General features: G+C 32.4%; 1 protein-coding gene across 1 annotated transcript in view; it reads right to left on the minus strand.

Annotated features, from left to right (window-relative positions):
• LOC128982414 (uncharacterized) overlaps positions 1-17,202 on the minus strand; it is a 52,695-nt gene that overhangs the window by 11,369 nt on the left and 24,124 nt on the right. Inside the window, exons 3-5 of the mRNA XM_054401372.1 lie at positions 7,113-7,233; positions 2,296-2,486; positions 1,503-1,657 (exon numbers count right to left, since the gene is read on the minus strand). Of these exons, the coding sequence (XP_054257347.1) occupies positions 1,503-1,657; positions 2,296-2,486; positions 7,113-7,233 (467 nt within the window). The remainder of the gene's footprint in view (positions 1-1,502; positions 1,658-2,295; positions 2,487-7,112; positions 7,234-17,202) is intronic.

A 17,202-nucleotide genomic window follows, 5' to 3' on the forward strand; every position in this document is an offset into this window, starting at 1 on the left:
TTTTGAATTTTTTCACATATTACCCACCATATGCAATTTTATATTTTTATATTATTATTATATTATTATATTATATTATTTTTTTATATTATTATATTTTTCGACACAACTTTATTTTAATTGCTATTATAGTTTTTTTGATAGGAGATATCAGAGGGATGGACAGGTGCAGAGGACGTAGGACCATGCAACTTAGTCACAGTGAGACACAGAAAGCCGCATTGTTAGTGACAACACAAGCGACGGAGCTGAGGATTATCAATCGATATCTCTTATTCATTGGACCACCATAAACTGCTAGTGCTACGGTCGAAACATTCAATGGTCTGTGTCTCCTCACCAACACAATAGTATGAACACTGAACTGGAAAGGTTTATGCCGCAAGTAAAACCAGCAAAGCAAACTAAGTAAGTATAAATAGTTACTGAGGTAATTAGGAATCATATTACTAACCAAATAGTCTTGTTAAGTCATATAGTTTAGTTTAAGTCCAGCAATTAATAACAAACTAGTTTTTCTTAAAAAAGTTTACATACAAACAATTTTTGAAAATAGGTTTTGAATAAGTTGTAATTTGAATCTATTCACTCTTTACAACAGCTAAGATGGAACATAATTTTAAAATAAAGAATCATAGTCCCAATTAAGAGCAAACGATCATAATATTGACAACCCCTAAAAGCTGGCCCTCCACCAAGTAGCTTTCCTTCACCCACAGTTATACACTGTGCTGATGACCACAAATGACTGTGCTGACAGATTAAAAAACAATAAATAATCTATGTTGATAAGCAATAAGCATATATGGTTATTAAAACTACAATTTTGTACTCCGGGAAGCAATATCTGAAAAATCAAAATGATTAAATCATAAAAAATAGGATTTTTGCGTGACATCTTGTATTAACAAATTTTTAAATATGACTTAACATGAAATTCTAAGTTCATTTATTATTATTATGAATAAACACACTTATTCTGTAACTATAATAATAATAAATAAATACATCTTTATTGTCACATAACATTTATAAATACAGAAAGTTTTTTTGCCTATGTATGTCGGGGTTTTTTCTGCTATAATGTATAATTTACAATAGTCTAGGTGATAGCCTAAAATCGGTTATATCCAGCAAAAGGTCGAATATTTAAAAACAAAACTGTAAATCAAATAATGATGAGAATAGTAGTCTGTTTAAATATAAAAGTTCTAAACAATCAGGTGCAGCAGATAAATTTTAGCAAAATAAAGTTATTTTCTTTTCATTTCTCTATTTATTTATCCAAAACAATCAATTTGATGTAACTCTGTAAACGTGATCTTCCAACCAATCTTAAAAGAATTAACATAGCTCAGTATTGCTTAGGGATGTCCTGTGTCAGGTTTTATTTCATTATATTTATTTTTTATATATAATTCTAAGATTTTTCGTTAAGTGGTAACTGATCATAAATAGCAACATTTTATAAAAGTGAACTATGATAGCTTCAGTTGACTCACCAGAGTTGAAGAGGACTGGCCGTTTCTTGAGGCTGCCACAGCCCGAGCTCCCGCTGGCTATGGACCCGCTGGAGTAGTCCTCCCTGTGCCTCTCATTGGTCTCATCTGGCGCAACACTCACGATCATCTGCTTGTGCTTCAGTGAGGGAGAGGGACTGTCAACAGATACACACACTTATTACACCTAAGATTAAATCCCTAACAGGTTCCATTACCATTTTAGAACAAATAGAAAGCTATTTATTTGATTGATGTTAATTTTTGGTGATGCAGAGGTGATATTTAAGGAATTGTTGCAAATATTTTCTATCATGTCTATTATTAAACCCCAACCACGGGAAAAAAGACACATTACTAGACAGAAAACTGAATATTAGTAGAAAAATAAAGGATTTGTAGTGGTGGCATAGGGCATTGTTTCACTCAGATGACAGGAGAGATGTTCACAATTTTGAAAATACCGGGGAAGGTCTTCTTGATTTAGCCGTGACAGTAGAATTTGTTCTAAATTTTCCTGTGACTTAAAAAGATGCTCAAAATTTTGCTTTGACCGCAGAAGATTTTAATTCTGTCCTGACTGCAAAAGATGTTGACAATTTCACTGTGAAATGGGGGAGATCATGTACGATACATGTAAGAACAGATTGTAGTATAAAAAATAATTAAAAATTTTTATAGCAGTTCAACTTTTGCCTGTGACTCAAGGGCCAGCCTGAAGGGAAAAAAAATCTTGGCCTGCAGTCCCCTAGTTCACTGTACTGTACAATACTCAATTCATCATGGTAGTACTCACACTTTGAACAGAACGTCTCCGGAAAGCATGTTCATGGTGATGCTAACCATCAACATGGAGTTGTCCTGACGATGCCTGGTGTCGTAGCCTTCCAGTAAACACCTCCGTGTGGTCTGACCCGACCCTGCAAACTCTGCCAGGTTCAGGTCACAGAACCCCAGCTTCTGGAATGATCTTCCACCCTTCAACTCCTGCGAACACAAACACAGGAATAAACTAAAGAATCACAAGACGGAGTGCATTTCTCTAATAGTAACAAATATTGTACTAAATTGTTGTAAAAGTTAATCACAAAGAGAATTCTTTAAGTGGACCTTATTTTGAATACTATTTAACAGAGTAGATGCCTCTATGGTATTACAACTCACCAGAGTCAAAGAGGAAGGGCCAGTATTCTTTATATCAGTCTCATTAGACATTTTGAGTTTAATAGGCAATGAAATTGCAAACATAAATAAGTAACTATACTTAAATATTTAGTTTAATTACATTTGAACCATTCAACTTCCACAAAATGTTAATGCAGGATTACAAAGAGTGCCTTATAGGGTGGAGATGATTTGTGTATAGCTTTTATTGCTTTATTCTTCTATTCAATCACTCATTCAATTGAAAAAAATTATGTACTGTAATTTCACTAAATATCTTTTATGAACCACAAAAGTCCTGAAAGGCTACAAAAAAAAAAATGTTACAGTCCAATAATTCTTTGGCCAACAGCATTATTCTTAGTTTTTATTAAAATAAAATTTACTTAAGGTCATAAATAACTTACTAAACGCCTGATTATTAAGAGCTGAGTCCAGTATCAGACTGACATTTATTAATATTGTTATTTTTATCATAATCATAAATTATTTTCCTGATACTTTTTTTTACATTCATCCAATATTTGTAAAAGGCAAATACCACTCACTCACTCACTTACTGTTCACTATATCTCAAAACTACAAGCCATAAGAACTCTGGGATGAGAAGCGTTTTCAAGAAAATCCATCAGGGCTCTGCCCCAGTGGCCTTTAAAATAACTTTGTTTACTATAATTATTGATCTTTTATTTCTTATAAAGACAGAAGCATTTAATGAGACTTCTGTATAATAATAATAATATAACCAAAGCACGAGTAAAGGTAAATATTTTTGAGCTGCGAATGAACAAAACATTTAAGATTATTCAGAATATGAACTTAAACACTGCATTTTTGTAAAAAAATTACTTTACTAAATCAGTAGAATAATACACTGAATGTAAGAGGCAATTGCAGTTTAATTAAATTTCAACCCATAAAAAAAGCTTTTCGATACAAGTACGTAATAGTTTTCAACCTACAGGTAGATCTATCCTCAATGTTACAGCCAGACATAAAATATTGGATTTTCTGAAGAAGCAGTAAATGTTATTTACAGTCCTTTGTGCAGGAATCAACCGACTTCAGGTGGTCCTTATTGTTGAACAACAAAGACACATTTATTCTCTAAAAGGAACACAATCCTTGTCCATTGTTATTTTTATTGATCCTCTGTTTTACATTCAGTTAAATTTAACCTCTTTGTACGGAATATAACTTATGAGCGTTTCTTGTTCAATCTAATATAAATCTAATTAAAAATATATAGTCTAGAAGTAAATAAGAGAAAGCTTACAGATAATAAAAATGTATAATTAAGTTTAGTAAATCTGCTTCTTAAATATAATTATTGAGAATTTAAAGTATGATAGATTCACTTAAATAAAGAATATTTTCATCTTCAAGGGCATTCCATTTTTTTGAACATGTAGCTAACCTAGAGTTGTATGCATCAACAAAGTATATTTGGTGTATACAATGCAGAGGAAGGTGTAAAATAACATAAACTGATAGTGGAGCATAATCATTCACAAAACTTTCCGAGACAATAGTGATATTTTTAACAACAAACAATTAAAATTCAGGTCCAATATGTTTAGACTCAGTGTGGCAGTTCACAGACAAAATGTGACCCAATATGATGGTTAATGATTTCCCTTAATTGGTTGAATAAAATGTATTTATTTTGCTCATATACACTCACATCTGTCATATGGTCTAGCAATCTATGGGGGCACTAGTGCACAAAACCTAGATAAAATACTTAAACTTCAAAAAAAGGCTTTGCGAATAATGTTAAACCTGGAACCTAAAACATCTGTAAGAAACCACTTTTCACAATTAGATATACTAACTGTCTATGACCAGTATATTTTAGAATGCATTATCTCTGCCAAAAATAACCTTCATAAGTATGTGTTTCGCAAAGATATACACGTATATAACACAAGAAACAGAGATCAAATAGATATACCCCGGCATAACCTCACTTTTTTCTCAAAGAAAGCAACACAAATCGGATGTAAATTTCTTAATAAATTACCATCAAATCTGAAAACTAATATACACACAAAGCGATTTAGGAAATTAGCAAGAAAATATCTCCAAGATAAAACTTGTTATTCTATAGAAGACTTCTTTTTATAGCTCTATTAATCCATCCTATAATCAAGCTTATTTGCTACCAGCAAACTAGAGCTGGTTGTAGGTATATATTTACAAAAACGATTTCAATGATAAAGAAGAAAAAAATACAAATTGCATGATCTAGTGACTGGTGAGCGAATTTAATAAATTTGTCTTTAGCCTTTTGTTATGTAGGACTAACTAACCAAAAGAGTAAAAAATGTTTTAACTACATTCATAAATACACAGCATTAATAAAGGATTGTATTGCATAGATTTAGCAATGTATGTAAATAAAATAATGTTAAAATAAGAAACATAATGTACTTGTTAGTTCTTATTTCTGTGACTCTATTCATGTATGTATGTACAGTTTGAATAAAGATGATTTGATTTGATTTGATTTGATTTGATTTGGTTCTTTATATTTAATTTCCCCATGGTAAAAATATGAACTCTATTTTCCAATTTATATTTTACCAAGGAAGGTTATTTTCAAATTGAATTACCTTTGGTGACTGGCCAAAAAGCCAAGCCTTATGTAAATTAATTTAAGATAAGATATCAATTAAAATATATTTAACTGGTGAATAAAGAAAACCAATTGACTGGAAGCTCAGATTGATGATGTGTCTATAATTGATCACCAAGTGAGGGTGACAAAGGCCATCAATAAAGTTGACTGACAGGGTTCTTGTGTGACTTTGGTTAGATAATGTGGAATTCATCCTGATAGCTATTCACCAGAAATATTGTCAATTTGAACTCAAAATGAATGCAAGTAAAGCTTATTTGCAAAAAGAAATTAGAGTGAATATAATATTTTTAAATAATTTGATTATGATACCACACTCTGACTATTGAAAACTATGACAATAAATTAAATCCACCTAAGTAACCAATCACTGCATTGTAAATGGATCTTTACATACTTAAAATACTTTTTTTAAAACAAAAACTGAAATAGAGATGGAAACCTACTATATGTAGTCAGCAACTTGAAACTAAACTGTGAAAAAAAGATTTGTTCAATTTGTATTTAAGATTTATAGTCCATGTCTCAAAAATATTTCACATTCATCTACCAATGAGTCTAATTTTACTCTAAAACACATTAATAATGACAATATTTGAGAATTAATTTACAAACTTTATAAAATTAAACTGCCACCAAACAGATAGTAATTTCATAACTAACCCACTCTTACTATAAAAAAAGCATATGCACGAAATTACAAAAGCAGATCCTAACTGCTAAATAGGGTATGAAGAAACGAATGAATGACAGACCAAGGACCAAACAGATGTTGAAGAAGTCAGGGAGTGGTTGAGGCTGGGGAGTGGAGCTACAAAAAGAGCAATAATGACTCCGGGCTGGACTGTGAGCTCATCATTAGATCAGCTGTGAGGTACAACTACAGCAATAGCTGTGCTCTCATCTGGGAATGGGTCATACAGTGTCATTAGAACTGAACTGAGATGAGGTTTTAATGGGCCATCACAGCTTTGGGGGAAAAAATAAGTAAAATATAACACCAGGAATAATGGTTTCACAACTGCAAAGTGTGTTGGAGAGTTTGTGAATTTTTATGATCCTAATTCTTGAGATAAAGTAAATGTTTCACTCAAATCAATTAGTATTGGGTGATTCGTAAGTGCTGAGATATTTTCAAGTATTTTTTGTAAAACATGTCAACCTAACATTACTTTTTCTTTCCACCTAGTGTTGACCGTTTTATCAAAATCATAAATTAATTAACAGCCTGCAAGGAAAGCTAAATTACTTTCAAAGAGGTTCAACATGAAAATACTTTTACAGCTTAGTCGTAAATAATTTAGCTTAGATAATTATCCATAGTTCGAAAATGTTATTTCTGTATTTTGCATACATTCAATATGGCAAGGATAAAATACGTAAGTGACGATTACACACATATTTCAGACAATCCTTAACTTATAAAGACGTGTGGTGAGTTTTAAGTTTTTCCTTGCTAGGCTATGGGAAAAACTTTGTATAACAAAAAATTATAATATTTCACTGTCACTGACGGCATTTTGATCTTGTTCCTGGATCCCCGACTTTATTCGGCCAAAAAAGCTGTCAGTGAGGCTAAAATAATCGCGTATGGTCTAAAAAACGTTAGGCCTAGTCACAAAATCATCTACTGTACCTAAAGATTGAGTTTCATGTCCGAATCAGACAAGCATTCTATCAAAAACCGTAATCATTAACTCATACCCTTGTGTACTACATTAAATCAAGAGCACTAAATAAAGTTTACCCTTCTCTATCGTTTACTCTCATACTCTACTTCTACCACATTTTTCAAGCACAGGACCCACCTTCCTCACAGATACCCTCAGTATACATTGGTCTAAGACCCCGGTGGAGGCGTTGGCAGACATCTTACACTGGAAGGAGAAGTTGGCTCCCCACTTGACTTTGTGGTCTTGGACCTCTTCTCTGAAACAAAAAACAAGTATAATTAGACATATTCATGTGAGAAACAAAAGATTAGGTTTCAGAATAAACTGTTAAACTAGAAGAACCATAGGTTGAAATAAACATAATGAAGTAGTAATAAAAACACATTTTTTTTGGCAAGAGGTGACCTGGTACAGTACAAGGGTGAAGTGTACCATATTATTACTCTCAGAGTATACTGAATAGAGTTCAAAAATTTTGAGTTATAGACATACCAGAAACAAAAGAACTCTGGGCCATTTCGAGCCGCGCAGGTTTGAAGGGTAGGCCACACCTACCGGCGCGAACCACGTGATCTTTTCGATAAAACAAGTTTCAGTAGAATGTATGGTACAATTAATTTAGAACTTATTTCGATCCAAATTTATTGAGGAAGCACTTTATGTGAAAATCGTTAATAGCCTTTCATCTAAAATAGCATTGTTGGACGGAGATTTTAGAAAAATGTAAACATTAATAGTTATTTTCTTAAATTTAATTAGGTATAGGCATAGTAAATGAAAGAGTTTTCATTTGGGGTATTTCAAAAGTCAACTTAGTATTGATATTGAATTTTAGATAACAAGGAGAGCTTGCCCTGTTGTCGAAAACTCAACCAAACTTCTCTATTATCTCCCCACGCTATAAATAAAACATGTGATTGGAATTTTTCCCACATTTGTTTTGATTTTCTGTTTATATTTTGTTATTATTTTGTCACCAGTATGGCAACCCATAATACCATGTTAATTTTTTTTAAATTTCAAATTAATTTGTTGTGCTTATTTATGAACCTATATTAATTTATAAAGGGATTCTGCATATCTACAGGAAAATATCTTTCATTTAGTACCAAACGTGTGTAATTCGGTCCAGTAGTATGGTCGCTAAATGTCATAAGTTTTGCAAAAGTTTTTTAGTGTATAAGATATTTTTTTTAATATCTTTCTCCTGGGAGAATCAGATTTTACGGAATGTTGGTAGTTATTGAATTCATATAAATGTAATTTCTTCCATTAAAAAAAATTTACAATTTAAATTGTCCACACTAAAAACCAGAGTTATTTTAAGCAAATAATATTTTGTTTTATAAAAAAAAACATACTTTGACATATTAAAAGTACAGATAAGATATTTACGCCCACCAATATTTTAAACTGGGATAGAACATTTGTTCGAGTGTAAAGGTTTGTTGCAAAGAATGTCACTGAGTTGTTACAGTTACAGAAAGTTTTCCCGATACAATGGGCTTCAACTCCTTCAAACAACTTTGTCTTTCAGTTCAAGAAACAGTTAGTTGCGATGTCTCACAAACACTGGCTTTATTTCAAGTGGTTTGGATGAGATATGATTGAAATTATTCTGATATTCATTACTTATCTCCCACCGATTTGTGTTTGGTTTGATTTATTTTTATCAATAAAAGAATAGAGGACTAAAATAAAATAAAACATTTCCAAGAAACTGGGTTTTTACACTACATGACTACATTGACAGACCTCAAAAACACAACTCACACGGCTTGTATAAGAACAGTAGGCTACATAAATAGTTTTTTTTCACTGGAATAGGCAGGTTAAAGACAGGTGTCAAGGAAACTCCCTAATAATTCTTAAAATAAATTTTTAAAATAATTAGACTGAAAAAAATATTGATTAATAATCGTGAAAAAAATTAGTTTCAAGAAACTAAACCAAGCACTTATAGTAGAACGTTTAATAAACCAGGTACACGAAAGCCAAGTTTGTTTCTGTGGATATTGCATCTAGTTTAAACTTAGCAAACTTTGTTGTTAAATTAACACTTTCTCACCTCTTTGAATATCCTTCCCCTTTACTTCTACAAGGTTTTGAAAATCAAATTAGTTATAAATGGACATTCACTTGACAATGGGTTTTTAGCATTATGCAATAAACCAAGTTGTGTATTACAACACCAAGGGACTGATGTGAGATACTTTGAACCAGAGTTTTCATTGGACAAAAATCTAAGGGAGGATAACAAAAAATTTAAAACAATTTTTTAAAATCAGCACATTAGGAATTGTTTAAATTTAAATAAAGCTGTACATTTTTGAAATTACAGCTGTAATTTTTGACTAGGTTGTCCGTTTGAGGTTCGGTTTGCAGAATTTTTTTGTTATATTGTTTTTTGATGTCCATACCAATACCTTACCTTTAAGATTTTAAACTTACAGAGATTTTTTTATTTCCTATGGGCCGTCCCTAATGGTTGACATCCGATCACCATGTACACAAAAAACGTAACCAGTAATCAGAAATGAAATGCCAAATTTGGTTGTGATATATCTTTTCGTTTTAAAGTTATAAAGTTGTCCTAAGACGTAATTGACACCCTGTATATATACACTTGGAATTGTATATATTCCGATTGTAATACAACAATTGTAATATATTGAATTGTAATATATAAACTTGAACATTAATTTGTTCAACAGGGTAAATTAAACTTCGAATGAAACAGTCATTTCCGAGGATAGAAGTCTACTTTAGTTAGATTAAGATAAAACATTTCATAAACAAATTCCAAAACTAAACTTGACTATGGAGGGTTCAAAAAATAAAGATAGGGTTTATTAAATATAAAGCCAACACGTGGAAATTGCGCCTTCAATTTTCCAGTCCATTTACCCGCGTTGCAGGGTGGGACAATTTCACAAATCAGCTCATGTCACACTTCAGGAAAATTCAATTTGCAGACATCGCTCAAAATTAAAACATGTGTTTTACCTTTTAGTATCCAATAGTCAATGGTTTTACATATAAAAACATATAAAACATAAACAACATAAAAACATACATATAAAAAACACACTGTTACGCTTTTCATTCTTAAAATATAATTGAGGTTTGTAACCATATAGTTTTTTATCAAATAAACAGTATCACTTTTGAACCATGGAAAAATTCAGACTTTCAAATTAGTGTTTTGACTGACATTAATGGGAACCATGCCAATTATGTATGACGATTAATAAAACAAGTTTGGAAATAAAACAGACAATGTTTGTCCAGCCTAGAGATCTATCAAGCATAAAAAATAAATGTTGTTTAGTTAGGGAGTGTTGCACGACGTCCAAGTGCCACGACGTCCAATAATATTTTTCCAGTGCCACGACGTCCAAAACATAATGTTTGAGTTGTTGCACGACGTCCAAGTGTCACGACGTCCAAAAGTACAGTAACTGCCAAAAATATAGTCTTTCTACAAGCTTTGGACGTCGTGGCACTTGGACGTCGTGAAACAGCGCACTATATAATTGTAAAGACGTATCATTTGCACCACGTCCAAAGCCTCTGCCAGTTGCACGACGTCCAAGTGCCACGACGTCCAATCAATATTTGACTGTTGCACGACGTCCAAGTGCCACGACGTCCAAAGTGCCTGCACACTGTGAACACTGTTTGCCGACCTCAGTGCATACAGTTCGCATTACAATTATTGAAGGCAACTAGTCCTAGTCAACTGTTTGAAAGTTGTCAACCGCTTCGTCTTCGATTAATGTTTAAATTATTCAATATTCAATGGTTCTAATTGAACTAATTATTGCATTAGCTTAAATTTTTTATATGTAAAATAAATACTATGTTACCGTAAAATGTAATGATGCAGTATTTCTGTTGTTATGATTGCATAATTGATTTCTACAAAATAGAGCTATGTCATAGAAACGAAATAAATAAATGACTACCTACACTATTCACTATATTGTATGATTAATACAATAAATTAATCACTAGCCCAAAAGTAAATATGGTTGGTTTAATGTGAGTAGTGGTAGAATTCTAAGTACTGCAGTAGAATAGAATTGTCATGCTATATCAATTGGTAGCAAATTTACTCGTAAGATAAAATGTATGCACAGTTTTATAACAGCTGTAAGACTTCCCATTTAAGTACCGGTATCATTGAAATTGTATAACTTTCATTGAACAGAAATGAGATAAGTAGATATTGATACACAGATATATGAATTTTCATACACTTATAATATGACGAATTCAAAAAAGTTTTATCCGTCAAATGTGCTAAATATTATGTAAACTATCAACTTTTTAAGCTATAATGATGTTACTACAATGATTAAAAATGTTTCCTGTGAAACAGTGGGAATAATTCGTTTTAAAAGAAATCATTCATCATGGATATAAAGGAAATAATTAAGATTCTATAATCATTGCCCTATCAACCTAGGCCCTTTTCCTGAGTGTTATGAGGTTTATGTTTTGATTTATTTTTGTGTAAACCGTAATATAATCCCCCTGCCACAGCAAATCTGTAGACTGAATTTCCATTTGCCTGATTATATAATTTCACTAAAATATGTTAGAAAATTACCCTTTTTCCATATTTATTTATATTTTCCTATTTGTCGGTATGGAACTATTGTGATAGCTTTTTGTTTACAGTGCAAACCATGGATGTATGGATGGATGGATGGATGTTTGTGACAAGCAAACGCGAAAAATACTAAACCGACAAGGTTGAAATTTGGTATGATGATAGATGACATCCCCGATTAACATATTCTTACCTCAAAAATTCTTTCAGTCTCCACCCCGGTGGCTCTGGCTCTGGACTTTCTCTAGTTAACCTTATGAGAATTCATATTTAAAAAAATTAAAGAATTTTGTCACCCGTTTCAACTGTACAAGTTGGTTCTATGATATTAAACAGCATTAAAAAGTTATAAGGCTTGCCAAACAGGGTGCAGCACTATTATGTTGTTTGTTTGCATTAATGACCACAGCTAATTTGAGCCAACTAGCAAAAAATGGTCTAGGTGCAAGAACATCAGGACTATGGTAGATGTGTGCTACACAATAGGATACCGTATAAATTAAGAGACCAGTTTCAATTTTTTTTTAATCGTGTCCTCTTCCATAACTGCAATAAGCATTTATACTTATATGTCAACCCCGTACGAAGGACGGGTACTCTGCTAGTAACACAATAATACAAATACAGTATACTAATACAATAATACTGTAGGTTTCCGTTGTCTGTGGCCATAGGTTCATCTGAACTGTCAATCAATTCTGAGAAATTCACAGTTGTAAATTCTTACTAGTCTTTTTCTAAGTTCACGTCACACTCGCAATTAGTTCGCATGTTTTATGTAGGAAAACAGGTATGCCCTAAGTCATAGCATTTGTAGGTTAAGTATAATAATAACAAACATGCTTATCGTAGGTTTGTAGGCATACTTGTTCAAGAATATGCCGTGGTAGGTTTTGTTTATAAATATTATGTTTTAATTCTTGTCTAATGACGATATTGATTTGTATTAGTGCGAAAATGTTAATTTATTTGTCAAGGGCATGAGCGGCCCTCTAGTCTATGTATGTTACATGAAGCACAACATGAAAAAGAATAAATTAAAGGAAGGTAAAAAACGGATCAGTTGCTGAAGGTCTAAATCTCGGAAGGTCTAATCAGACCTTCGACACACATTTTGCAGTTTGTACTTGATGCTGAGGATCCCATGAATCCTGTACAAAATAAAAAAAAATGTTTCATTCAAACTACAATTTTATTATTTTATTACTTTTCCGAGAACCAGCCTTTATCAGGACTTCCGCTCCCACGCTAGTTGGCAACGTCAACTGTGCTATATGAAAACAATAAATCTTGAGTAAATATACTGTAATGTTGAATTTTGAGGTTGTGGTGTTCCTTCGTAAACACATTCAATTATAATCTAGGAATATGTAAATTTATTGTTATACGTTAACTTTATTGATATTCGATTCGCTACAGTACTATTAAACCTATAACATTTTCAATTCATGTGCGTTGTATTTTAGAGTTGGGGAAACAAAAGAACCCTGTGTGCAACTTATTTATATGATACTAGCTGTGTGCCCGTTCTACGCACGGGGATCTTAAAGTAGTCAGTTGAAACCTTCTTATATTAAGAAAAGCAGTTGGTTTGCATATTTTCAGATATGCTGGCAAAACTATTATATATAAACCTTCGCAAATACAGTATCTGACAGTTTCAAGCCAAAACAAATCTATGAGGCATAGCCCTAAGGCCTATAGTTGAAAGTTACTTCCCACAATGGTTAAAGGCATTTAAAGTACTACCTCAACCTTACCATATAACACTTTATTCGGGTTGACATTTTCATTATCAAGGTGCTCTTGTCCTTTTCGTGACACTGAGAAATAAGGACATAAATGCGTTACCAACAGACATACTCACAAAAATACAGAACTTAATTAGGGAATTTGCTACGTTTTAAGCATAACAAAGTACATATAAAATTAGAATTTGAAATCTTTGTCAATGTCATCAAATTTTATCATAACAATTTGTATTTGCTTGGACCGAAGATGACCCGAAATGCTGTCGAAATGACGGCTTACTTTATAAAATGAAGTACTATAGACAATTTAGATTGGTAATGGTAATTTAACCTATAATAAAAATTACCAAAATAGGCCACGAACTATTGATACATAAACAACGTAAATCGTAAACAATTCATGATGGTTTGCTAAACAAATGTTTTACTTAAATGAGTTATCATTTTCTTAGCATAAACTAACATTTTGGAATCCAGACAGAAAAAGCAAAACTTATACAGTTAAGGCATAAATTAAATTAAATAAGGCTGTAATACCACTGTATAAATAAGGTGCAACACCAACGATAACTAATTTGTAAATTACAGTGATGTGTTGGTACGTAAAAATGATTCTTGCTGCTACCAACGGTTCTAAGGAAAAAAACCAGTACCAAAAACCAACGTTTACAGTTAAGAATTACGTCCGACAAATTAAATGCGTTAATCAAGTCCCAAGGTTATTGATTTCTTGGTTTTGGATTTCCTCGTGAAAAGTTATCGGCAATCAAAATTATTTCCCATTAATTGCTTTATTCGTAAACAACTTTTAATGTAAACTTATTCAGTTTGAAAAAAAAACAACCTTATAAAAACAACTGTTTGTTATTTAATAGATTACGCAGGCCTATTCTCTAAACAATGATTGGTATATCTTTTAACATTAGAATGAAATGTGACAAAAATCACGCAATGCTGGGTTTTTGGACGTTTGTAATTTTATTTCTTAAGTAGGGAGGCCGTGTATTCTAGGGAAAAGTACCGGTAACAAGGATTGTCGTCGAAAAGGTTGTTATGAATAATTGGGTAGGCGTAAGTACCCAAGAGATGGGCTATGGGCCTATTGGCTGTATGGTCCAGCGATTGCATCATACGGTGAGTAGGAACAGAAAGTGACACATTGGAAAAGCGAGTTTAGCATCATCCGTAAACCGTAAACCTCTGTTACAATCACCCACTGCAGTTGTGATTTTTTACTTTACACTTTACACTTTACACAACCACCATCGAAGCGCCGTCAATGAGTTAGTAAGGTATTGGCGACGATCATTAATAAATTCAAGTTTCCCAGCCCTATACAACACTGATTCAAGGTTATCAAAACTCAAGAACAATTTTATACACAAAGAATCTCTGGTTCCTAACCTGGATGATGTTATTAAATTTCATTTACGGTTTCACTATATTATTCCACTTGCGATTAATTAAATCCGTTATGTAAGACAACGATTTTAATCTCACTTGGATAAATGGGCTTTGCCTTCAAAACGTGATCGGAAATGGTTGTGGTATTTGTAAACATATCAGTGACAGCGAGAAAAAATAATCTTGATCCGAACAGCTGTTCGTTATTTCATAGATCATTATGTGATAAAAATTGGACGAAAACTTGACAAAAATCGCACAAAACTGCATTTTTTAAAGTCCGTAATATTATTTACTAAGTAGTGAGGCCATATTTTAATGGCTAAAGACACTATCGCCAATCCAGTGAATACATTAAAATGACTTGGATCTTGATAGGTACTCTCGTTTTCCTGGAGAAGATTGCGTAAAATGTCATCTTGAGTGTTACAGAAAGACAGGAAGACAGACAGACAGAAATTTAGATGAGACTTGTTTCGGCTTCTTTAATGTATAAAACGTAAAAATAACCTACAAATGAATGATTCTGAGCAATGTACAGACAAAACACCAATTTTATTCATATAGATTCTCATTGGTTGCAATTTAATAAGTGGTGTAGCAAAACACAAACACAAAATTTATTGAAATGAAATTAAGTCAATGTTAAGTGAATACTATTAACAAACATATTTGCTACATAAAGACATTTAATTGAAGCCTAAAAAACAGTTCGAAAAAGGCATTCTATTCTTTATACTAGTAAAAATTAAAATGAGTGTATAAAAAATAGTTTTCAAAGATCATGTTGATCAATGTACATTCATCTAGTCTTGAAAAAATAAGTATTTGAAAGCTTACTCCAAACATAATGAAGTTGATCGGTTGTTAAGAAAATGTCATCATTTTTCAAACCATGTAAACCTTATAGTTTTCCAACTGTTGCCTTGTTTATTTTTTTCTTTTTATGTTTTTTTTTACTTTATGATGTTTCAATTAATGGTTCAAATATTCATAGTATATATATTTCTGAACAAGAACATATACCCATGTATATATAACTAATAAACGTTCCATAAGCATTTTACACGAGAGAACACTATTCGGCAAGTAGCCGGTCATCGTAACCGGTCATCATGAAGGAGCTTGGACGTCGTGCAACAGCGCTGAGCTATATTGAACGTCGTGCAACAGTCAAATATTTATTGGACGTCGTGCAACTGGCAGCGACTTTGGACGTCGTGCAACACTCCCGCAAATGTAACTTTTTTACAATTCTATAGTGCGCTGTTTCACGACGTCCAAGTGTCACGACGTCCAAAGCTTGTAGAAAGACTATATTTTTGGCAGTTACTGTACTTTTGGACGTCGTGGCACTTGGACGTCGTGCAACAACTCAAAAATTATGTTTTGGACGTCGTAGCACTGAATAAATATTATTGGACGTCGTGGCACTTGGACGTCGTGCAATGCATCCTTTAGTTACAGTGACGTTGTTATATTTGATGTATTAAATTATAAATTACTTAACAAATTTTAGCTATCAATACAAATTCGCAGCTTCTTATGGCCATAGAACAGACAAAATCAACCCTTAGTTTATTTTAACGAGTGATCTGGAGTGGGGTAACCTGGTCTAAAATTAACTCTTTAAGTAGAACTTAGGTATTTGCGTGTTTATCTATTTCATAAATCACGCTTGGTCTTACATCTGGTAAAATCTTTACCAAATCTGAAATTCGTTACTGTTAACCACACAATCATACAATCAACTGAACAACAATTACAGTAGACTAAGTCCATCCTAGTGTATGATAGACATGTACATAACGTGTTTGTTCAATTGGTATGATGAAAGACATTCAGACAGACAAGAGCGGAACCACCAGGGACAAGCATATCCTGTCTGAGTGAATGAATAAATCAACTGTTTGTTGGGGTAGGTCGTGGTTTAGGGGGGTTTATAATTGAGAAAAGGGGGAGGTGATGAGGCAAGAGAAAAACATAGCTGCAGCTGTATTAACAGTTATTATTTCATTTTAATAATAAATGTAATAGGCCTATGTACATGTTGTGAATCCACAATTTCAACCATCCGTGAAAATTATCTGTACCAGATAATTTATTAAAATATATAAACCATCTAAGCTTTTATTGTGATAAAAAAATAATAGTGCAAAAAGTTTGAATTCACTATGAAGATCTATACTGAACATAAAAAACTACTGCAAATCCTTTGGGATCTGCGGTAAACCTACAAAACTTATTTATCACACTGCTATTTATTTTACAATATTCAATCAAACATTTTGTACTGTATTTCAATGCAATGATTATCACACAACTTTGTTTAGACATTTGTATAAAGACAAAATACAATTGATTTTTTTAGGGTTAAAATACGAGTAAAATGCGGTTTTTTTACTTATAGTGGGAGGTCTAAAAATTGAGTGGATTATGAAATTCAACCGAC

Source organism: Macrosteles quadrilineatus, unplaced genomic scaffold, assembly GCF_028750875.1.
Source record: "Macrosteles quadrilineatus isolate MER2022 unplaced genomic scaffold, UCM_ALF_1.0 Scaffold_298__1_contigs__length_111202, whole genome shotgun sequence".
NCBI classification, from domain to species: Eukaryota; Metazoa; Arthropoda; class Insecta; order Hemiptera; family Cicadellidae; genus Macrosteles; species Macrosteles quadrilineatus.